This window comes from Scyliorhinus torazame, chromosome 15 (assembly GCF_047496885.1).
Source record: "Scyliorhinus torazame isolate Kashiwa2021f chromosome 15, sScyTor2.1, whole genome shotgun sequence".
NCBI classification, from domain to species: Eukaryota; Metazoa; Chordata; class Chondrichthyes; order Carcharhiniformes; family Scyliorhinidae; genus Scyliorhinus; species Scyliorhinus torazame.
The window spans coordinates 53364705-53390290 of record NC_092721.1 but is presented as its reverse complement, the minus strand read 5'-3'; the positions used below and the strand labels follow the sequence as shown (position 1 = coordinate 53390290).

At 47.0% G+C, this 25586-nt stretch overlaps 1 protein-coding gene across 9 annotated transcripts in view; it reads left to right on the top strand.

Moving 5' to 3' along the window:
* Positions 1-25586, top strand: part of dzip1 (DAZ interacting zinc finger protein 1) — a 646334-nt gene that overhangs the window by 538944 nt on the left and 81804 nt on the right. For all 9 annotated transcript variants that reach the window (XR_011935128.1, XR_011935127.1, XM_072476252.1 and 6 more), the window contains one exon: positions 10765-10888. Coding sequence is in view for 7 of the 9 variants with exons in the window: in XM_072476252.1 (XP_072332353.1) it covers positions 10765-10888 (124 nt within the window). In the remaining 2 variants the exon portion in view is untranslated. The remainder of the gene's footprint in view (positions 1-10764; positions 10889-25586) is intronic.

Genomic DNA, 25586 nt, shown 5'->3' with positions numbered 1-25586 from the left:
CCCCGTCCCTTCTCTTACCTATGTCGTAGGTACCGATGTGTCCCACGACTTGTGACTGTTCCCCCTCCCCCTTAAGGATTCTGAAAACACGGTCAGAGACATCATGGACCCTGACACCCGGGAGGCAATATACCATCCGTGAGTCTCTTTTGTTGCCACAGAACCGTCTATCTGTCCCTCTAACTATCGAGTCCCCAATAACTATTGCTCTTCTGCTCTCCCTTCTTCCTTTCTGAGCCACAGGGACGGACTCAGTGCTGGAGATCCGTTCAACGTGGCTTACCCCTGGTAGGTTGTCCCCCTCAATAGTATCCAAAGCGTTATACTTGTTACTGAGGGGAACGACCACAGAGGATCCCTGCACTGACTGCCCCTCATACCGTTACCCATCTATCTTGATTCTTCGGAGTAACTACATCCCTGAAGCTACGATCTATGACCACCTCTGCCTCCCGAATAATCCAAAGTTCATCCAGCTCCAGCTCCAGTTCCCTAACGTGGTTTCTGAGGAGCTGGAGATGGGTGCACTTCCCACAGGTGAAATCAGCAGGGACACTGACGGCGTCCCTCACCTCAAACATTCTGCAGGAGGAACATTGCACTGCCTTCTCTGCCATCCCCTCTAGATAACACAAGAAAAAGAAAGAAAGAGCATACCTGTTATTCACTCTACTCCTTAGGTTAGAGGAGGTGGAAGGGTGAGGGACACTACAAGTGTAGTGTCCAGGGTTTAGGAACAGCCCAACTTAAATACAGGTAAAAATAAAACACTTAACCAGCAACCACTGCGCCCCGCACGAGAACAGCAATCAGCTGTTATGGGCCCGCGCAAACAATTAAAATCTTTAACACTTACCCAGCAGTCACTCTGTCCTCACTCCGACCGGATTCAGCTGGAAAATCCCAACAGTAAGTTTAAAATAAACATACTCCCCTTCGCAGCAAGCACTCACTCAGCAACCACTGCACCCCGTACGAGAACACCTCAGGGAAAAGATAAACTACTTACCAGTCACCAGCCAATCACTTACCTGCAGGCTGTGACATCACCTGCCCATGAGTCTCCCTCTTGATCTTTACTCGGCTGGGATCCTTACAGTGATTGTTTTTTTTTGGGTTATAGGAGGAGGTAGGGAGGGAAACACTGAAGAAGTGTTTGGGGTTTAACTGTCACTTGACAACAGCTCCTCCACAAACCACCTTCTAGATACAGTGACCGCAATGCACTGATGCAAATTTTCACTGCAACAGCCAATCAGCACCTCCACTCTTCTGCCCTCTGCTGGATGTTTGCCTTCACGTGAACATGAAGGATGTTTTGCTCAGGTACACGTTCTGGATACAGTGACCGCAATGCACTGATGCGAATTTTCCCCGCAACAGCCAATCAGCAGCTCCGCTCTGCTGGAGGTTGATTTCATACCTGCGACATAAGCATCCCTGACCAACAGCTCCGCGTGTTGGCTAGCCGATACCGCCTGGCAGTCACAGTTCCGGCAGAGTACCCGCAAGGCACACAGGAATTCTGCTAGTGATTCCCCAGGGCGTTATCGTCTCGTGGCAAGAAGGTGCCTAGCATACACCTCGTTCACAGACTTAACATAGTGTCCCTTCAGCAGCATTATCGCCTCCGTATACGAGGGGGCGTCCCTGATGAGAAGAAAGATTTGCGGTCCCAGTGGAGGATCTGCTTCTTTTGGAGGTCGGTGAAGTCTTCGGTTAAGGATCCGAGGTACGCTTCGAAGCAGCTTAGCCAGTGCTCGAAAGTTGCAGTTGTGTCGGCTGCCTGTGGGTCCAGCTCCAGGCGGTCAGGCTTGAATGATGAATTTTAGATGTTTTGTGTATTAAATTGATATGCCATCAATGAACACACGACGAGTGGTGAACGTAACTGAAGCTTTAATACTCTAAACAGAAAGCCTCCTGGCCTCTGATCACGAACTGGATCAGAGGCGGAGACCAGCCACCTTTCTACATGAGAATGAGGGGAGGAGCCACAGACGGAGCTAGCAGGGACAAGCAAAGGCATGTAACAATACAATACAATACAATACAGTGGTTTATCATGGTGGGGGGCGGGTGGAATGACACCATTGTTAGGCGGTCTGATGCACGCAGTTGAATCTATGTTGGCATGGGTGCACAGGGCACACGGCCAACGTGGCTTGCATGAGTGGCTGCAGCCATGCGGGTCACGGCTGTGGTTGTACCGTCCCCCTGGGGAAGTGGTGGGTGTTACACATGTGGGGGGTAGGGGGATAGGTGCCATGGGCACATTGCTGGGTACTCACCCTGGCTGCCCTCAGTAGGTCGTTGAGCTTTTTGCGGCAATGCTCGCCAGTCCTGGGTGTCAACATGATGGCACTGATGGCCACACTCACCTCCCTCCACAGATGCCGGGCCACGTTGGGAGGGACCCTCTGGCCGGGTCCAGGGTACAGGCGCCCTCCTCCTCAGGCGCTCTCCTCGAGGGCGTCCAGGAACGTCTCCAGGTCGTGGTCTGTGAACCGGGGCGCTGCTCGGCGTGGCGCCATGTTGCTCCATCGGCGGCCTGTGCACTCGCATTGCCTTATGTGCGACGCGGCGCCATGTCGATTGCGTGGCGCTGCGTCTCCGAGGCTGCGCCCCCGCTCTTCCCGCCACGCCCCTGCTGGCCCCCTTGTACGGCGCAGAAGACCGCAGAGTGAAACACTCCCATTTTGGCGCTGGCGCCGACACTCTGCCGTCGGAGCGGAGAATCGCACCCCTGATCTTTCCATTCTGCTTCATGCTGTGTAGTCCATATAAATTCTACATTTTTCTTGATGAAGTTTCTTAATGCAATCTGCTTGTTAGATTTGGAATGAATTTTCCCATTAAGTTGACAATGCCTTGAATTCTTAGTATTGCTTTCTTGTCCTTTGGTATTTGCATCTGACCAACAGCTTGAATTTTGGATTGATCAGGCTGTACCCTGTCTTTCGATACGACATACCCAGAGAGTTGAGATTCTGGATGCCAAATTGGCATTTCTCCTTATTCAGCTTGAGTCCATAGGAATATATCCTGTTGAGGACTTTTAATAGCCTCTCACGGTGCTCTTCCTGTGTGTTGGATCATCTTATTACATCGTCAACATACACACGTATACCTGGAATTCCTTCTATAATGGTTTCTATCGCACGGTGAAATATTTCCGAAGCTGAAATAATACCGAAGGCAGTCGATTAAAGCAATATAGGCCAAAAGGAGTGTTGAAAGTACATAATCTTTTACTCTTGCCATCAAGATGTAGTTGCCAAAATCCCTTAGATGCATCAAGCAAAGAACAAAGAAAAGTACAGCACAAGAACAGGCCCTTCGGCCCTCCAAGCCCCTGCCGACCATGCTGCCCGACTAAACTACAATCTTCTACACTTCCTGGGTCTGTATCCCTCTATTCCCATCCTATTCATGTATTTGTCAAGCTGCCCCTTAAATGTCACTATCGTCCATCCTTCCATTGCTACTCTCTGCCTTCTATGACCTAGCCAGTTCTGTATCCACCTTACCAGCTCACCCCTGATCCCGTGTGACTTCACCTTTTGTACTAGTCTACCATGAGGGACCTTGTCAAAGGCCTTACTGAAGTCCATATAGACAACATCCACTGCCCTACCTGCATCAATCATCTTTGTGACCTCCTCGAAAAATTCCGTCAAGTTAGTGAGACACGACCTCCCCTTCACAAAACCATGCTGCCTCTCACTAATACGTCCATTTGCTTCCAAATGGGATTAGATCCTGTCTCGAAGAATTCTCTCCAGTAATTTCCCTACCACTGACGTAAGGTTCACCGGCCTGTAGTTCCCTGGATTATCCTTGCTACCCTGCTTAAACAAAGGAACAACATTGGCTATTTTCCAGTCCTCCAGGACATCACCTGAAGAGAGTGAGGATCCAAAGATTTCTGTCAAGACCTCAGCAATTTCCTCTCTAGCCTCCTTCAGTATTCTGAGGTAGATCCCATCAGCCCCTGGGGACTTATCTACCGTACTTTTTTCAAGATGCCCAACACCTTGTCTTTTTGGATCTCAATGTGACCCAGGCTATCTACACACCCTTCTCCAGACTCAACATCCACCAATTCCTTCTCATTGGTGAATACTGATGCAAAGTTCATTTAGTACCTCGCCCATTTCCTCTGGCTCCACACATAGATTCCCTTGCCTATCCTTCAGTGGGCCAACCCTTTCCCTGGCTACCCTCTTGCTTGGTAAAAAACTTGGCATGTGCCATTTCCGAAGTAATTCCTTCCCTCTTGTTAATGGGACAATGTTCCATCTTTTTGTTGTCATTTAAATCTTTGGGGTCTGTACAGATTCTCAAGTCCCTGTCCTGGTTTTTTAAATGGACAATTGAGCTTACCCAGTCCGTCGGCTCAGTAACGATTGAGATGATGCCAGTCTGCTACATCCTATCTAGTTCATCCTTGAGACGATCTCTCAGTGGCGCTGGCACTCAGCTGGGCGCATGAATAACATGTTTAGCATTCTCTTTTAACTTGATGCTGCAGATCAAGTTAATTCTATCTATGTTAATCTATGTTCTATAAGTTTATTGGATAAACATATGGATGATAATGGCATAGTGTAGGTTAGATGGCTTTTGTTTCGGTGCAACATCGTGGGCCGAAGGGCCTGTACTGCGCTGTATTGTTCTATGTTCTATGTTCTATAAGATGAATGGTTATGTTCCCATCCCAATACACATATGCTTGAAATTGCTCAAAATGGTTTCAATCTCATTGTTCACTTAAAGATTTGGCAGTGTGAATTCTCTGAATTAAGTTTAACTGGATACATGCGTCCACTCCAATAAGTGAAGATTTTAGAGCGGGTAAATGGAATTGAAATCAGCCATGATTGAATGGTGGAGTGGACTCGATGGGCCGAATGGCCTTACTTCCACTCCTATGTCTTATGGTCTTATGGTCTTATTTTGTGGCATTCACAATCTCAAAGTCGTGGAATCCTAATGTCAGAGTATTAGGCAGCATGATCCTTTTGTAGTTATTGCACTACCATTGTAATCAGTTAGTTTACAAGCTGATTTTTGAAGTTGTGGAGGGCTGTCTATCTTTTTAAAATCTGTTTCCGTTATCAGATTAGCGTGTGCACCTATGTCAAATTTAAACTGCACATCTGAACCATTGACATTTAATCTTTCAGTCCAATCCTTATTCAAATCGCAGAGTTGCATAATTTGTTTATCAGCAATTATCAACATTAACTTTCATTATTGCTTCAATTATAAATGTGTCCTTTGCAGGAAGCGTAGCGGAATCAATTTATGAATTTAATTTTTTTTCTTGATCCACCTTCTTTTGTGCACTATTAACCTTTATATTTGTCTGAAATGCCTTTTTAAAGTTGTTCTGCTGTATCACTGCGTTAAATCGACATTATGCTGCAAAATGATTACATTTGTTACAAATGCTGGGCATTGTAGCTTTAAGTGGAAGTGGCCACAGCATCGACACATCATGATGCTTGTGACATCATGCGCAAATCTCTCATGCACATGCGCAAATCGGTCGATTTCCGGTTTGTTGTTTGTCAAAGTGCACATGTGCGAACTGGTCCTGCACATGTGCAGAACGTTCAATATTCAAATCACGTTGTCTTCTCAAACCCGCCTGCGCAAAATGGCCACCTTCTACAGCGCAATGTTTTCCTAGCTGCGCCACAGATTCAATGGCTCCGACCACGTTGCCTGAGTTTGCGCCTTTTTCTCTGGTTCTGAATTCGGCATACGCGTTAGTGGCTTGCTCATTTGTTTTACAGATGTATGGCTTCCTCTAACGTTAAATTTGGTCGTCTTAATAAAAATTCTCTCATCTGCTGATCAAGAATTCCAAACACAATCTGGTCTTGCAGTACTGAATCTGTAACTGAGGAAAAATTGCAGGATTGCGCTCGGAGTCTTAAATCAGTAACAAATGAGTCAAATGATTCTCTTTTGAGCTGCAACCTTTTTAAAAAAAAAATATATCTCATTGACCTGTTTTTTGCAATGAGTATCAAATTTTTCCAATACCCGTTCATAATACTTTTTGTCTTCAATGTCCATGAAATCAGAAGAATTAAACAGTTCAAACATCTGCGGACCTGCCAAATTTAGGAGGAGGGCTATTTTTTATATCTGGAGCTGATTCAAGTGCAGAGGTAGATAGAAAAACCTCAAATTATTGCTTGAGGTTTCTCCAATTCGAGCTAAGTTTACTGGACATTTTGAAGTGATCTGGTTTCTTCACAGCTTCCATGTTGCTCTCAGTGCTTTCTTGCAGATTCTGAGATGTGTAGTGGTGCGGTGAATTTTCTTTATTCTTTTCTTACTGCTTACTCTTTCAGAACACATGTCCTGGTACCATACGGTGATCCTTGTGAGGTTGACTTCCGGATGGAAAGCATAGTGTTCACAAAGACACTTGAAGCTCTTTTCATGAACTAAACTAACTTTATTTACATTAATTGTTGTAGAGTTCGACAATTATTCCTATGGTAAACAAATAGATTATTAAACTGCACTCGCAAACACTATCTCTATATTCTAACTATAACTATATTTTATATTCTCTAGCTCTACAATGTACTTTACTCCAGTCTCCTCTACCTCTACTCCACTCACTCCCAGAAGCCTAAGTGTCAGTGCTTTTTATAGTACTATCCCTTAGCTCCATCTAGTAGCTAGCTTTAACATAACATTAACTCTTCACATGCTGTACATTTGTGTAATGTCACAATTCTGTTCTTCACTGCAGACTCCCGGTGTTTGTGTTGCTTATGCTGAAATAGAATTAGCCTTTTTAACCATTAGATTTTGCTAGTGTCTTAACTTTGCTGTTCTCTTTGCGAATACCCATCAGTCCACATTCTCTCCTTTGATCATTAAGCAGTATTGAATTGGATCATAATTATACCTGCCTACTTTCCAAGTTAGCATTCAAGTCCAAGCCATGTCACAATTTCACAGTCTCATTTTAACATTCATTCTCTAAACTGTTCCAAACCCCAAATTAAATCCTCAAATTCTCCTGCTATTCCCTTGAACCTATCATGCATGGTAGCACAGTGGTTAGCACTATTGCTTCACAGCTCCAGGGTCCCAGGTTTGATTCCTGGCTTGGGTCACTGTCTGTGCGGAGTGTGCACGTTCGCCCCGTGTCTGCGTGGGTTTCCTCCGGGTGCTCCGGTTTCCTCCCACAAGTCCCGAAAGAGGCGCTGTTAGGTAATTCGGACATTCTGTATTCTCCCTCTGTGTACCCGAACAGGTTCCGGAATGTGACGACTAGTGGCTTTTCACGATAACTTAATTGCAGTGTTAATGTAAGCCTACTTGTGACAATAAAAATTATTATTATTATAAAACATTCCCTGATATTAGTTACCCAAATCTTCAATCAACTTAACCAATTTCATTGTATTTTGTTTTGCTCAATCTCTCCAATCATTGTGAAGTCAGTTTCACCAGAAAGTATGTGTCAGTGTGTCTCACATAGCAGATTAATATGTAAAGTTAAAGTTGAGATGGAAAGAAAGCTGGTTAGTAGACAAGGAAGCAAAATGTTGGAATAAATGGATCTTGTTCTGATTGGCTGGCAGTGACTAGTGCGGTACCGCAGGGATCTGTGCTAGGACCCCAGCCGTTATCATTCTATATTAATGATTTGGACGAGGGAACTAAATGCATTATCTCCAAATTTGCAGATGATTCAAAGTTGGGTGGGAGGGTAAGCTGTGAGGAGGATGCAGAGGTGCTTCACTGGGATTTGGACAGTATGAGTGAGTGGGCACATGCCTGGCAGATGCAGCATAATGTGGATAAATGTGAGGTTATCCAGTCCAGTAACAAAAATAGGAAGGCAAATTATTATTTGAATGGGCGTAAATTGAAAGGGATGGATACTCAGCGAGACCTTGGTGTCCTCATGCATCAGTCATTAAAACTAAGCGCTCAGGTACAGCAGACAGTAAAGAAGGCAAATGGTATGTTGACCTTCATAGCCAGAGGATTTGAGTATAGGAATAGAGATGTTTTACTGCAATTGTATAGAGTGTTGGTGAGGCCACATCTGGAGTATTGTGTGCAGTTTTGGTGTCTTTATCTGAGGAAGTATGCTCTTGCTGTGGAGGGAGTGCATTAGTGAAGGTTCACCAGGCTGATTCCTGGAATGGCGGAACTGTCATACGAGGAGAAACTAAATCGGTTAGGATTATATTCATTGGAGTTTAGAAGAGTGAGGGGATCTCATAGAAACTAATAAAATTCTAACAGAGTTAGACAGGGTAGATTCAGAAAGAATGTTCCCGATGGTGGGGGAGTCCAGAACTAGGGGTCATAGTTTGAGGATAAGTGGTAAACCTTTGAAGACTGAGGGGAGGAGAAATATCTTCACCCAGAGAGTTGTGAATCTGTGGAATTCGCTACCACAGAAAGTAGTTGAGGCCAAAACGATGTATAATTTCAAGAAGGAATTAGGTATAGCTCTTGCGGCTAAAGGGATCAAGGTATATGGGGAGAATGCGGGAGCAGAGTATTGAACTTGGTTTTTTTTACCAAATATTTTATTAAGGCATTTATGGTTTTATAACAACAAAAGATACACATACAAATGTAAACATAGTTCAGTGCGTAACATACCCCTCCATTTCCCACTATTCCCACCTAAGCTGGACAAAAATATCCTAACTCCCCCCTTACTCCCTCCAGGCTAGTAAGATCCGTCTCCAGGCTACCAAGGAGGGAAAGGCCAAAACGTCAGCCCTCTTGCCCACTGGACTCCGGGGTCTTCTGACACTCCAAAAATCACCACCTCTGGACTCGGCGCCCCCCTCGTTTTTAGCACCGTGGACATGACATCCGCAAATCCCTGCCGGCATCCCCTAAGCTTCAGACATGCCCAAAACATGTGGACATGATTTGCGGGCCCTCCTGCACACCTGACACACCTGTCCTCCACCCCAAAGAACCTACACAACTGGGCCACCATCATGTGTGTCCAGTGAACCACCTTTGGAATGGATCAGGCTGAGCCTGGCACATGATGAGGACGCGTTGACTCTGCTCAGGGCATCCTCCCACAGACCCACCTCTAACTCCTTTCCCAATTCATGTTCCCATTTTCGCTTTAGCTCACCTATCTGGGTTTCATCCCACTCCATAAGTTCTTTATAGATTTCCGATACCTTCCCCTCCCCCATCCCCATTCGGGAGACTACTTTGTCCTTCATCCCCTGCGGCGGTAGAAGCGGAAAGATCGAAACCTGCCTTCGCGCAAAATCCCTCACCTGCAGATACCGAAACCCATTCCCTCCCAGCAATTCAAACTCAACTTCCAGATCCTCCAAACAAGGAAAGCTCCCATCAATAAACAGATCCCTCAGCCTCTCAATGCCTGCTCTCTGCCACCTCCTAAACCCCCATCCTTCCTCCCCGGTACAAACCGGTGATTACCACAAATTGGAGCCCACACCGACACTCCCTCCACTCCCATATGCTTCCGCCACTGCCCCCAAACTCTCAGGGCTGCCACTACCACTGGGTTTGTGGAGTACCGGGCCGGCGAGAATGGCAGAGGCGACATTACCAATGCCCCCAAACTTGTGCCCTTACATGAGGCTGCCTCTACCTGCTCCCACACCGACCTCTCCCCCACTATCCACTTCCTAATCACGGCTGTATTTGCCGCCCAGTAGTCGTTCCTGATGTTCGGCAGTGCATTATGCACTCATTGTTCTCATTGTTATCTCATTGTTCTTGACCATTCTTTTTTAGTTCATGAATAGCCTGATCTGCACAAATTCTCTATTTTATTCCTCTTCTAAGGTTTTGACTTCCATTCCACATCACCAGATAGCTCCTAAAGATTGGAAAATCCTATTATCTGTTGCAACTTCATTGACTCTCTCTAGATTCAACACTATCCCCCGACCTTCCAGGTCACCTTACTTAAGAATAGATAAGAGTCGTTATCCTTTCACAGAAAGTAATTAATTCCAATTCCATATCAGTATTTAAGTACATAGAATTAAAGCAACAGATTTCATATGTTCACATGCGCATTACCATAGATAACATTTACTCATTATAGGTAACACAAAAACAGAACAAATATTGTTTTTATAAAATTATCTCCGAGTCAAAGAGTTGTGATTCACTGAGGGGTCATATTTCTTCTCAGGAGTACGATACACAGGGGTCTGTGTTCATTCACTGTCTAAGGCATAGTAACCACCGTTCTCCAATCAGCTCCAGTGCTCACTCCTTGTCTGCATATCCTGGTCTTCAATGCAGAACCCCCACTGTTTGTGTTGGTTATGCTGATAGAGAGTAAGCTTTTTTAACCATCTGTCTTGGTTTGTGTCTTCACTTTGCTGGTGTCTTTGCGAATACCCGTCAGCCTACAACCTGGGTCCCTGGTGCTGTGAGGCAGCTATGCTAACCACTGTGTCACCATGCCGCCAGATTGTAATTTATCAATACAATAATAAAAATCACAATCTGAAAGGTACAAGTCTCTTGATCTATTTGGGACAATCCCAGTTCACCAGTGATCCAAATAAAAATGTCCTGTCTGTCTTGGAGTTACAGGTGAGTCAGGATCCACACATATAATTTGCAAAATGTACCATATCAGTTGTATCAGTCAATCAGTTGTGAATCAGTGTTGATTGGGTTCCTCCAGGGAACTGAGTAACATTGCTTCTTTTATACCAGTGAATTCTTATGTTACTATATTGACAGATAAATTCATAAGAAATACAATCGAAAAATCAGAAAACAACCTGAGTAAAATTTCACAGCCTTCCTGTTCCAAGATCTGTAAAAAGAAAGTCTCCTCTCCAAAGCTATCATCAACAACATTGAGGTATTCTTCAAAATCTTTTTGTATCATATGTTATTACAGTATTATAATGTACTTTTCAATCAACTCACAAAGAATTAGGAAATTTCTTCCATTGCAAGGGGAGGAAATTAGCAAGGAACATGGATAGAATTTTATAGCTCTGCTCCCACCATAAAGGGGCTGTAAAATACTGCCCATTATATGGATTGGAAATTTTGGCCGAAAAGGTACTGGAAATGCCACTGTCCCACGGTTGTCACACGACTTACAATAATTAAGTAGGAAGGTACTTAAGCGGAAAATTAGGAGGGCTAGAAGGGGTCATGAAAAGTCCTTGGCAAGTAGGATTAAGGTGAATCCCAAAGCTTTTTATTCATATGTAAAAAGCAAGAGGGTGGCCATGGAAAGGATTGGACCACTTAAGGACAGTGGTGGGAATCTGTGTTGAACCAGAGGAAATGGGCGCGGTACTAAATGAGTACTTTGCATCAGTGTTCACCAAAGAAAAGGACAAAGATGATTCTTGGGTAGGGTGTGTGGATATGTTGACATTGAAAAGGAGGAGGTATTAGGTGTTTTAAAAGACATTAAGGTGGTTAGGTCTCCTGGGCCGGCTGAGATTTACCCCAAAATACTGAGGGAAGCAAGGGAGGAAATTGCTGGGGCCTTGACTGGCATATTTGTATCCTCATTGGCTACAGGTGAGATCCCAGAGGACTGGAGAATTGCTGATGTTGTACTGCTGTTTAAGAAAGGTAGCAGGGATAACCTTGGAAACTATAGACCGGCGAGGCTCACGTTGGTAGTTGGTAAATTATTGGAGAGAATTCTCAGGGACAGGACTTGGAAACAAATGCACTCATTAGCAATAGACAACATGGTTTTGTGAAGGGGAGGTCGTGCCTCACTAACTTGATGAGTTTTTTGAGGAGGTGACAAAGATGATTGATGAGGGGAGGGCAGTGGATGTTGTTTACATGGACTTCAGTAAAGCCTTTGACAAGGTGCCTTATGGCAGACTAGTACAAAAGGTGAAGTCACATGGGATCAGAGGTGAGGTGTTAAGATGGATACAGAACTGGCTCGGTCACAGAAGGCAAAGGGTAGAAGGGAATTTTTCTGAATGGAAGGTATTGACTAATGGTGTACTGCAAGGATCTGTGCTGGGGCCTCTGTTGTTTGTAGTATACATGAACAATTTGGAGGAAAATGTAGCTGGTCTGATTAGTAAGTTCGCGGATTACACCAAGGTTGGTGGAGTGGCAGTTAGTGTTAATATTGCACACAATTCTGGTCACCACACTACCAGAAGGATGTGGAGGCTTTGGAGAGGGTGCAGAGGAGGTTTACCAGGATGTTGCCTAGTCTGGAGGGTGTTAGCTATGTGGGGAGGCTGAATAGACTTGGACTGTTTTCATTAGAAAGACGGAGGTTGAGGGGGTGTCCTGATGGAGGTCTACAAGATTATGAGGGACATGGATAGAGTGGATGGGCAGGCACTCTTTCCCAGGGTGGAAGGGTCAGTCACCAGGGAGCATTGGTTTAAGGTCCATGGGGCAAAGTTTAGAGGAGATGTGTGAGGCAGATTTTTTACACAGAGGGTGGTGAGTGCCTGGTACGCGTTGCCAGGGAAGGTTGCGGAACTAGATACATTAATGGCGCTCAAAAGGCATCTTGACAAACACATGGATAGGATGGGTATCGAGGGATATGACACAAGGAAGTGCTGAGGGTTTTAGCAAAGGTTGATATCATGACCAGTACAGGCTTGGAGGGCCAAAGGGCCTGTTCCTGTGCTGTTTTGTTCTTTGAGACCCATTCTTCAGCGCATCTGCACAATGTATTCTGATTATCCTTTGACGTGGTCAACATATACCAGTATCCTCAGATTACATTACATGTGACATCACATACAAGAATCATAAAATCGCTACAGAGCAGAAGAAGGCCATTCGGCCCCTCGCATCTGTACCGACCCTTTGAATGAGCATTCTGTCCATTTACGAGTGTCCACGTAACCCCGTAATCCCATACCCTAACCCGCACATCCCTGGTCATTAAGGGACAATGTAGAATGGCCAATCCACCTAACCCGCACATCTTTGGACTGTGGGAGTAAATCAGAGCACCCGGAGGAAACCCACAGGGGGATAACGTACAAACTCCACAGTCACCCGTAATTGAACCTGGGTCTCAGGCGCTGTGAGACAGTAGTGCCACTGTGCCACATGCCACCCCACGGTAGCAGGTTATCTAGAAGCATAGAATTTACAGTGGAGGAGGAGGCCATTCACCCCATCGAGTCTGCACCGGTTCTTGGAAAGAGCACCCTACCTCAGCCCACACCTCCACCCCATTCCCATAACCCAGCAACCCCACCTAGCCTTTTTGGACACTAAGGGCAATTTAGCATGGCCAATCCACCTAACCTGCACATCTTTGGAATGTGGGATGAAACCGGAGCACCCGGAGGAAACCCACGCAGACACGGGGAGAATGTGAAGACTTCATACAGACAGTGACAAAAGCCGGGATTCGGGAGCTGTGAAGCAACAGTGCTAAGCACTGTGCTACTCTACTTAAATACTCAAAGCATGGTAAATAGGTTGTTGAGTTGCATATGCAATTAACCACATGGTGATATGGGTACCTTGCGAGAGGCCTCTTGTGAGGTTTGCGACGCACGGGACACCTCGCGAGAAAACAAAGAAGAAAGAACAAAGGAAAATACAGCACAGGAACAGGCCCTCCTTCGGCCTTCCAAGCATGCGCCTACTATGCTGCCAGTCTAACCTTCTGGGGTCCCTATCCATCTATTCCCATGCTTTTCATGTATTTGTCAAGACGCCCCTTAAAGGTCACTTTCACCACTGCTTCCACCACCTCCTCCAGCAGTGCGTTCCAGACACCCACTACCCTCTGTGTAAAACCTCTTCCCTCCCACACCTCCTCAAAACTTTGCCCCTCGCACCATAAATCTGTGTCCCTAGTAATTGACTCTTCCACCTTGGGAAAAAGCTTCTGATTATCCACTCTGTCCATGCCCCTAATAATTTTGTAAACTTCTATCAGCTCACCCCTCAACCTCCTTCGTTCCAGTGACAACAAACTGAGTTTATCCAACCTCTCCTCATAGGTAATGCCCTTCATACCAGGCAACATCCTGGTAAACCTCTTCTGTATCCTCTCCAAAGTCTCCACATCCTTACGGTAGTGTGGTGATCAAAATTGAACACTATATTCCAAGTATTCTAACGCGATCTTGCGTGATGACGCTGGGCGGGATCCAGATTTACATATTTAAGTGAGCAGTTACGCTCACTGGTCCGCACAAACGTGGACCAGGCATAAACAGCGCGAGAGGAGAGAGAGCCGGGACAGCAAAAACAGCGCGGGAAGAGAGAGCCGGGAGATTTAAAAAGCGCGGGAGGAGAGAGAGCCGGGACAGCGAAAACAGCGCGGGAGGAGAGAGCCGGGAGATTTAAAAAGCGCGGGAGGAGAGAGAGCCGGGAAAGCGAAAACAGCGCGAGAGGAGAGAGAGCCGGGACAGCGAAAACAGCGCGGGAGGAGAGAGCCGGGAGATTTAAAAAGCGCGGGAGGAGAGAGAGCCAGGACAGTGCTGGGAGAGGTGAGTGCACAAAAGGTGTGGCAGGAGTGCCTTTAGTCACGGAGTGCTGATTGGAACAGAGTGCATCTGAGTTTAGGTGAGTGACTGAGTGCTGATTGGAACAGAGTGCATCTGAGTTTAGATGAGTGACTGAGTGCTGATTGGAACAGAGTGCATCTGAGTTTAGGTGAGTGACTGAGTTCAGGTGAGTGGCGAGAGAGGGCTGTGTTTTTGTTGGTGTTCGGGTTTATCCTTGAGGTTCTATGAATTTTTAAAAAACAATTATTTAAATTAATTAACTAGTTAAATATGGCTGGACAGGTGATGTGCTGTTGCTGTATGATGATGGAACTGGTGGATCCCATTGAGACCGTCAGTGATCACACCTGCAGCAAGTGTTGGCTGCTCGAGGAACTTCGACTCAGAATTGATGAGCTGGAGACCGAGCTGCACACACTGCGGCACATCAGGGAGGGGGAAAATTACCTGGATGCTTTGTTTCAGGAGGCAGTCACACCCGGTAGAATAAGTACTGTTAATTCAGGCAGTGGTCAGGGACAGAGTGGTGTGACTGCAAGGGAGGCAGGTAGGGGGATCCTGAGTTTAGGAGTTGAGGAGCCTCAGCCCTTGACCTTGTCCAACAGGTATGAGGTACTTGCTCCCTGTGTGGATGAGGAAGAGGGCTGTAGGGAGGATGCGTTGACTGACCACTGCACCGTGGTCATTCAACCATTCAAGAGGGGGGAGCAAAAAGACAAGTCGTAGTTGTAGGGGATTCTATAATTAGGGGGATTGATGTAAGCCAGATCGAGAGTCCCGCATGGTATGTTGCCTGCCCGGTGCCAGGGTGAGGGACATCTCGGCTTGAAAGGATTTTGGAGAGGGAGGGGGAGGATCCAGTTGTTGTGGTCCACGTTGGGACTAACAACATAGGTAAGACTAGGAAAGAGGACCTGTTTGGGGATTATCAAACGCTAGGGACTAAATTAAAGAACAGGTCCACCAGGGTTATAATCTCTGGATTACTACCCGAGCCACGTGCCAATTGGCATAGGGTTGAGAAAATTAGGGAAGTTAACACGTGGCTAAAGGAGTGGTGCGGGAAAGAGGGATTCCATTTCATGGGGCATTGGCATCAGTACTGGGGCAGGAGGGACCTGTACCGTTGGGACGGTCTTCACCTGAACCATTCTGGGACCAGTGTTCTAGCGAATAGGATAAATAGGTTGGTCACAAGGACTTTAAACTAGCAAGTTGGGGGGAAGGGAAGTGTAAAGCTATGGACAATATAATGGTTAATGGAGATCAAGGCAGCAGGTTACGTGACAGGTTATTATGTAGAGATATGGGTTCAAAGACAAGGAAAATTAGGAGAAAGGGTAAGAGGAAAAATAAATTGCGAAAAGTTACTGATCAAGGTGTTAGGATTCATAACAAAGACATAAAAAACAGCATAAGTGTACTTTACTTTACTTGAATGCTCGTAGTATACGAAATAAGGTAAATGAGTTGATGGCGCAAATCATCGTGAATGACTATGATTTAGTGGCCATTACTGAAACATTGTTAAAAGATGGTCACGACTGGGAGTTAAATATCCAAGGGTATCAGACTATACGAAAGGATAGAATGGACGGTAAGGGCGGTGGTGTAGCTTTGTTGTTTAAGGATGGCATCCGGGCAATAGTAAGGGATGATCTTGGTGCTATGGAGGACAAGGTTGAATCAATTTGGGGGAAATCAGGAATAGTAAGGCAAAAAGGTCACTGATAGGAGTAGTCTATAGGCCACCAAATAGTAACAGGATGGTAGAGCAGGCAATAAGCAAAGAAATAACGGATGCATGTAGAAATGGTACAGCGATTATCATGGGAGATTTTAATCTGCATATCGATTGGTTTAACCAGGTTGGTAAAGGCAGCCTTGAGGAGGAGTTTATAGAATGTGCCCGGGATAATTTCCTGGAACAGTATGTAATGGAACCTACAAGGTAACATTATGGTGGGGCAGGCAATATACAAAGAAATAACGGATGCATGTAGAAATGGTACAGCAGTTATCATGTGGGATTTTAATCTACATGTCGATTGGTTTAATCAGGTCGGTCAAGGCAGCCTTGAGGAGTTTACAGAATGTATTCATGATAGTTTCCTAGAACAGTATGTAATGGAACCTACGAGGGAACAAGCGGTCCTAGATTTGGTCCTGTGTAATGAGACAGGATTGATTAATGATCTCATAGCTCGGGATCCTCTTGGAAGGAGCGACCACAATATGGTGGAATTTAAAATACAGTTGGAGGATGACAAGGTAAAATTAAACACTAGTGTTTTGTGCTTAAGCAAAGGCGATTACAATGGGATGAGAGAAGAACTAGCTAAGGTAGATTGGGAGCAAAGACTTCATGGTGAAGCAGTTGAGGAACAGTGGAGAACCTTCCAAGCGGTCTTTCACAGTGTTCAGAAAAGGTTCATACCGACAAAAAAGTAAGACGGTAAAAAGGGGAAAAATCGACCGTGGATATCTAAGGAGGTGAGGGAGAGTATCAAATTGAAGGAAAAAACATACAAAGTGGCAAAAATTAGTGGGAGACTAGAGGACTGGGAAGTCTTTAGGGGACAACAGAAAGTTACTAAAAAAGCCATAAAGAGTAAGGTAGACTATGAAAGTAAACTGGCTCAGAACATAAAAGCAGATAGTAAAAGCTTCTACAAATATATAAGACAAAAAAGAGTGGCTGAGGTAAGTATTGGTCCTTTTGGAAGATGAGAAGGGAGATTTGATAATAGGAGACGGGGAAATGGCTGAGGAGCTGAACAGGTTTTTTGGGTCAGTCTTCACAGTGGAAGACACAAATAACATGCCAGTGACTGATGGAAATAAAGATATGATAGGTGAGGACCTTGAGATGATTGTAATCACTAAGGAGGCAGTATTGGGCAAGCTAATGGGGCTAAGGGTAGACAAGTCTCCTGGCCCTGATGGGATGCATCCCAGAGTGTTAAAAGAGATGGCTAGGGAAATTGTAAGCGCACTAGTGATAATTTATCAAAATTCACTAGACTCTGGGGTGGTCCCAGAGGATTGGAAAGTAGCAAACGTGACACCACTGTTTAAAAAAGGAGGTCGGCAGAAAGCGGGTAATTATAGGCCTGTAAGCTTAACTTCGGTCGTAGGGAAAATGCAGGAATCTATCATTAAGGAGGAAATAGCGGGGCACCTGGAAGGAAATTGTCCCATTGGGCAGACGCAGCATGGGTTCACAAAAGGTAGGTCGTGTCTGACTAATTTGGTAGAATTTTTTGAGGACGTTACCACTGCAGTAGATAACGGGGAGCCAATGGATGTGGTATATCTGGATTTCCAGAAAGCTTTTGACAAGGTGCCACACAAAAGGTTGCTGCATAAACTAAAGATGCATGGCATTGAGGGTAATGTGGTAGCATGGGTAGAGGATTGGTTAACTAACAGAAAGCAGAGAGTGGGGATAAATGGGTGTTTCTCTGGTTGGCAACCTGTAACTAGTGGGGTCCCTCAAGGATCAGTGCTGGGCCCGCAGTTGTTCACAATTTACATAGATGATTTGGAGTTGGGGACCAAGTGCAATGTGTCAAAGTTTGAAGACGACACTAACATGAGTGGTAAAGCAAAAAGTGCAGAGGATACCGGAAGCCTGCAGAAGGATTTAGGTAGGTTAGGTGAATGGGCTAGGGTCTGGCAGATGGAATTCAATGTTGCCAAGTGTGAGGCTAACCATTTTGGGAGGAATAACAGCAGAATGGATTATTATTTAAACGGTAAGATGTTAAAACAGGCTGCTATGCAGAGGGACCTGAGTGTGCTGGTGCACGAGTCGCAAAAAGTTGGTGTGCAGGTGCAACAGGTGATTAAGAAGGCTAATCGATTTTTGTCTTTCATTGCTAGAGGGATGGAGTTCAAGACTAGGGAGGTTATGCTGTAATTGTATAGGGTGTTGGTGAGGCCGCATCTGGAGTATTGTGTTCAGTTTTGGTCTCCTTACCTGAGAAAGGACATATTGGCACTGGAGGGAGTGCAGAGGAGATTCATAGATTATTATAGAATTTACAGTGCAGAAGGAGGCCATTCGGCCCATCGAGTCCACACCGGCTCTTGGAAAGAGCACCCTACCCAAGGTCAACACCTCCACTCTATCCCCATAACCCAGTAACCCCACCCAACACTAAGGGCAATTTTGGACACTAAGGGCAATTTATCATGGCCAATCCACCTAACCTGCACGGTAGCACTGTGGATAGCACAATTGCTTCACAGCTCCAGGGTCCCAGGTTCGATTCCGATTTGGGTCACTGTCTGTGCGGAGTCTGCACATCCTCCCCGTGTGTGCGTGGGTTTCCTCCGGGTGCTCCGGTTTCCTCCCACAGTCCAAAGACGTGCAGGTTAGGTGGATTGGCCATGCTAAATTGCCCTTAGTGTCCAAAAAAAGTTAGGAGGGGTTATTGGGTTACGGGGTTAGGAGGGGTTATTGGGTTACGGGGTTAGAACATAGAACATTACAGCGCAGTACAGGCCCTTCGGCCCTCGATGTTGCGCTGACCTGTGAAACCACTCTAAAGCCCATCTACACTATTCCCTTATCGTCCATATGTCTATCCAATGACCATTTGAATACCCTTAGTGTTGGCGAGTCCACTACTGTTGCAGGCAGGGCATTCCACACCCTTACTACTCTCTGAGTAAAGAACCTACCTCTGACATCTGTATAATATAAATCTATCACCCCTCAATTTAAAGCTATGTCCCCTCGTGCTAGACATCACCATCCGAGGAAAAAGGCTCTCACTTTCCACCCTATCCAATCCTCTGATCATCTTGTATGCCTCAATTAAGTCACCTCTTAACCTTCTTCCCTCTAACGAAAACAGCCTCAAGTCCCTCAGCCTTTCCTCATAAGATCTTCCCTCCATACCAGGCAACATTCTGGTAAATCTCCTCTGCACCCTTTCCAATGCTTCCACATCCTTCCTATAATGCGGCGACCAGAATTGCACGCAATACTCCAAATGCGGCCGCACCAGAGTTTTGTACAGCTGCAACATGACCTCATGGCTCCGAAACCCTCTACCAATAAAAGCTAACACACCGTACGCCTTCTTAACAACCCTCGCAACCTGAGTGGCAATTTTCAGGAATCTATGTACATGGACACCGAGATCTCTCTGCTCATCCACACTGCCAAGAATCTTACCATTAGCCCAATACTCTGTCTTCCTGTTATTCCTTCCAAAATGAATCACCTCACACTTTTCTGCATTAAACTCCATTTGCCACCTCTCAGCCCAGCACTGCAGCTTATCTATGTCCCTCTGTAACTTGTAGCATCCTTCTGCACTGTCCACAACTTCACCGACTTTAGTGTCATCTGCAAATTCACTCACCCTCCTCCAGGTCATTTATAAAAATGACAAACAGCAGTGGCCCCAAAACAGATCCTTGTGGTACACCACTAGTAACTGGACTCCAGTCTGAACATTTCCCATCAACCACCACCCTTTGTCTTCTTCCAGCTAGCCAATTTCTGATCCAAACTGCTAAATCTCCCTGAATCCCATGCTTCCGTATTTTCTGCAGTAGCCTACCGTGGGGAACCTTATCAAACGCTTTACTGAAATCCATATACACCACATCAACTGCTTTACCCTCATCCACCTGTTTGGTCAGTGCAGACTCGATGGGCCGAATGGCCTCCTTCTGCACTGTAGGTTCTATGTGCATATGCCGAAAGTGGCTGGAATGGTGCTGTCAAGGTGTCAAATTAGCTAGAATTTGGCATTTATTTCTGGACCTTTTTACACTTCCAAATAACACCTGTGCTGATTAGGCGCAGCAGCCAGAGAGCCCCATCACCAGCACTACCTAAACAGCCAGGCACCAACTTGGTGTTATAGGCGTGGTGCCTTTGACTCACTTCTGCTTAGGCTGATTTTATAGAAAACTGTGCTATATTTTTGGATGTCACAGAATCTGATGACCAAGGCATGGAGATTGTGGTTGCAGTACTTCTTGGTCTACATCAAGACCGTGAAATTAAGAAGTGTGCAAAAGGGAAAAACTCTCAGAAGAGAGAGGAGGAGCAGGACTCATCACAGAATTCCCTATCCATGGAGGGCTTTCTTTGGGAGTACTTCACCTATCTCCATCACTGCTCTGTGTGTTGCCCTATGCCACATTGATATCCACAATGCTCCTTGAAAGTGACATCCAGCTGCCTGGCAAACCTGTCAATGCACAAAACATTTTGATTTGCATCAGTGTTCTCCTCAATGCTGCCCCATGAAGGTTTACATTTTCTCTAAATTATCCCAGTTCTAGAGAACAGTCCAGTCTGCAGGATGAAGGATTTCAGTTCCCACCACACCTTGACACTAGATATAGGTTCAAATGGGCTGGTATTGTTCAGTTGACAGAACTTACACCACTGGGACTGCAGCAGTTGAAGAAGGCACGTACGTCACCACCACCAAGGGCAATGAGGGATGGGCAACAATTGCTGGTCTAGCCAGCAATGCCCACATCTCATTAATGAATAAAAATAACTTCTACCTTGATTACAGCTCTTCTCTCAGTTTCTCTCATTTTACTTGTGTCATCACAATGCTGGTTCATTAATCTTCTCCAACTCCTCATGTGTCACCCATTCCTTTTCTAATCTGTTGCACAGAAACATAGAAAATATTAGCGGGAGTCGGCTATTTGGCCCCTCAAGCCCGCTTTGCCATTCAATATGATTTTGGTTGATCCTCTATCTCAACGCCCTATTGCCATGCTCTCCCCGACCCCTGATGCCTTTAGTGTCGAGAAATTTATCAATTTCCTTCTTTAAAAAAAAAATATTATTTTATTCTCCTCCTTCTTCACATTTTCTCCCAACTTTACACCCAACAATAAACAATCAGTAACGAATGTAACGTCAATCCCCATATCAATGACAACGATCCTATCCTCCCACCAAACCTCCAAACATTAGACCGCATGTTAACATAAACAAATGACAAAGAGGAATCAAAAATCACCCATAGTCAACATTAATGCATACAGTTCCCCCTCCCCCAACCCTCCCAGCCCCCAACCCCCCTAATGTTCGATGTGATCCAATTCTCAAAAGTGCATAATGAATAATGCCCATGACACGGGACTTCGGGCTGGGGAGGAGAGCGGTCGTGGGCAACAGAGCTCCGACAGTTGCGTCCCGTTCCCGAGGGAGAAAAAAAACCGCGCAAACCGGCCGGACTGCCCCCCCCCCGCATGACAGGAGAACGCGGGGACCGAGCCAGCGGTGGGGACCAAGCCAGCGGCAGGGTTCGCCCCCGGCTCCCCCCCCCCCCCCCGCATGGCAGGAGAACGCGGGGACCGAACGAGGACCAAGCCAGCAGCGGGGACCGAGCAGCGGCATGACCGACCCCCACCCCCACCCTCCCGACGGCGACTATGAGGCAGGCGGCGGAACAAAAGAGGACTCCCGGCACAGCTAGAAGCCTCTCGCCCCACTCTCCTGACCCGGTGTGTGGGTGAGTGAGAGAAAAAAAAAGAACTTCCCCCGAAAAAAAAACTTTTTGAAGAGAAAACTTTTAAAGAGAAAGAATTTTTTTTTCTTTTTCTTTCTCTTAAAAATTTTAACATTTTTTGAAAGCGGGGTTTAAGAGGGGGGAAAAGAAGTGTTAAAGGAGAGAAGGGAGGGAGGAAAGAAAAGGGGGAGAAAAGAAAAGGGAAAGGCGAAAAAAAAGTGCCAGAAGGTAGCCAAAGCAGAGGGAGAAAGGGCACCAGAAGCAGAAGGGGCAATGAGCGAGCCCGTTCAGACGAGCTAACCGGCGCACGAAGCGGCAGAATGGAAGGCCCGCTGCAACAAAACGAACTGGACAGACAGAAGCTTTTTCCCCTTGGGCCAGGGGGAAACTGGAACTGGAAGGCAGCCTTTGCCGAGGCGCTGAGGGAACATCAGCAGGAAAACAAGGCAGAGGCTCGAGCAGACATGGAGGCCGCGGTGCAGGCAGCAATGGCCAAGGCCCTGGCGGAGGTGCAGCTCGCCCTGGGCAGAGCAGAGGAGAGACTGGAAGCCCAAGAGGAGAAACTGAGAGCCCAAGAGGCGACCATTAAGGAGCTGGAAAAAGCCGTGACTGACAAGAGCGACCAGATCACGGCCCTGGAGAAGGAGGTGGCGAGACTGGTCACAATGTATGGTAGCCTGAAGAGCAGAGTGGACGATCAGGAAAACTGCTCAAGAAGGCAAAATGTCAGGATAGTGGGTCATCCAGAGGGGATCGAGGGTAGAAACCCCACGGCATACATGGCCAAGACGCTGGGTAACTTAGTGCAGTGGAAAACCTTTCCCAACCCACCAGATATGGACAGAGCACACCGGTCACTGTGCCCGAAGCCCAAGACAGGGGATCACCCGAGGACAGTTATAGCTAAACTGCACCGGTATCAAGACAGGAAAACAATCCTGCGCTGGGCCAGGCAAAATAGAACCTGCAAATGGGAAGGACACTTCATTAGAGTTTACGAGGACAGTGGGGCAGACCTAGCCAGGAGACAGGCCAAATTCAATAGGGCGAAAGCAGCTCTTCACAAGAGCAACGTGCGTTTTGGTATGCTGGGCCCAGCAAAACTCTGGGTCACATACCAAGAAAGAGAGCACTTCTTCACAGCCCCCGCCGAAGCAAACAAGTTTGTCGCGAAACACGGGCTGGAAAACCAACAGGAAGGGTGGAAATAAGGCTCCCCTGGCAAGGGGCAATGGCAGGCACCCCCCCCCCCCCCCCCCCCAACGACAAGCGCACCCTGAACAAAAAGCAAACTACTATCCGAGGGACCGCTTCAGGTGGGAGACCAGGCACGAGGGAACGAGAGTAGCGGAGAAGGGAGAGCAAGCGAGAGGGGTGCAGGGTAGGATGGGGAAGAGCGGGCAGAAAACCGTAGAGGTCGGGCGAGGGAGAAGCGAGACAGTTGCCCCCGAGAGGGGGGCTACTGCACTAGCAGGAAAGCTAGCGCTGGAAGCATGCAACAAAGCAGGGCCGCAGCGCGCCCCCAAAAGAGGCTTTGGGGGGGGGGGGGGGGGGAAACCGGGGGGACCACTCAACAGAGGTGGGAGAGCAAATGGGGATAGGAACAGGGGAAAGAGGGACAAAAGAGAGGGATACGGGAGAGGGGAGAAAAAGGGGGGGGACAGGGAAGGAGGGACAAACAAGGCGAGAAAGAGAATAGCAATAGGGCTATATATAAGGCTCTCCATAACCACATGGAGAGCGCAGTGACAGCGGCCATCCTGGATGGCCCCCTAACAAAGGGAAACCCCGGAGGGCAGGGGCGCGTCTACCAGGTAAGAATGGTTAATCCCACAGGAAGGGGGGACAGAAACCCCCCACCAGGATAGTCACCTGGAATGTAAGGGGACTCAACGGCCGAATGAAAAGATCCAGAGTCCTCACCCACCTAAGAAATATGAAAGCCGGCATACCTGAAAGACACACCTGAGAGAACAGGACCGACTGTGGGTAAGAAAGGGCTGGGTGGGGCAGACCTTCCTTTCCTGCTATGGGACGAGGGCCAGGGGGTGGCAATACTGATCAGCAAGAAGACGATGTTTTGGGTGACGAAGACGGTTACGGACCCAGGGGGACAGCACGTCATGGTCAGCGGGGCCCTGGATGGGGCACCGGAGGTACTAGTTAACATGTACGCGCCCAACTTCATCACGAGCTTCATCAAAAAGACCATGGCAGAAATCCCCGACATAGCGACGCACCGACTAATCATGGGGGGGACTTCAACTGTGTACAGGATCCAACGACTGACAGATCTAGCTCCAAACCGGGGAAAACCTCATGCATGGCAAGGGAACTCGGTCACTTTATGGAACAGATGGGAGTGGTGGACCCCTGGAGGTTCACCCACCCAGGGGAGAAGGAGTTGTCCTTCTCCCCAGTACACAACGTATACACCAAAATTGACTTCTTTGTGATGGGGAAAACGGTGCTTCCGGGGATAGACTCCGCAATTGTGATATCAGACCACGTTCCACACTACATGGACGTGAGGCTGGAGATGGGCAGGGCCCAACGCCCCACATGGCGGTTGGACAGTGCCCTACTAGCAGACAAGGCCTTCAACAAAAAGATATCGCAGGCGTACAATAAGAACAACCAAAACGGGGAGGTCTCACCCTCCACGTTCTGGGAAGCGCTAAAGGCCGTAGTAAGAGGGAAAATTATCGCATTCAAAGCGCGAAGAGATAGGGAGGAAAGGGCGGGTATGCAGCAGCTGGTCGACTCCATACTGTAAATACTCCAAGGCCCCGACCGTAGAGCTCCTGGCAGAGAGGAAAGAGCTACAAAGGAACTTTGATCTGCTATTCACCAGGAAAGCAGTGCACCAAGTCCGCCAGGCACATGGGACACTATACGAACACGGAGACAAAGCCAGCGGCCTGTTGGCTCACCAGCTGAGAAAGCAGGCAGCCACCAGAGAAATTGCACAAATCAGGTATACTAGATGCACATTAGAAACAGAACCAGAAAAGATTAACAAAACCTTCAAGGCCTTCTACCAAGGGCTGTACACCTCAGAGCCCCCAATGGGGGAGTCCGGGATGAAACGGTTCCTTGATGGACTGGACATACCAGTTGTGGGGAAGGGCAGAAAACGGGGCCTGGACGCGCCACTAGCACTGGGAGCGATCATGGACAACATTAGCTCCATGCAGGCGGGGAAGGTGCCGGGACCAGACGGGTTCCCGGCGGACTTCTACAAAATATTTGCGACTACACTGGCCCCGCACCTGTGGGAGATGTTCACAGACTCGCTAGCGAGGGGCACACTGCTACCCACACTAACACAGGCCTCAATCTCGCTGATACCGAAGAAAGATAAAGACCCAACGGAATGTGGGTCATACAGACCCGTCTCACTGCTGAATGCAGATGCCAAAATACTGGCCAAAATCCTATCCAAAAGGCTAGAAGACTGTGTACCAGAGGTGGTCGCAGAGGACCAGACGGGCTTTGTCAAAGGTAGGCAGCTAACCTCGAACATCAGGTGCCTGCTGAACGTGATAATGACCCCATCTAGGGAGAG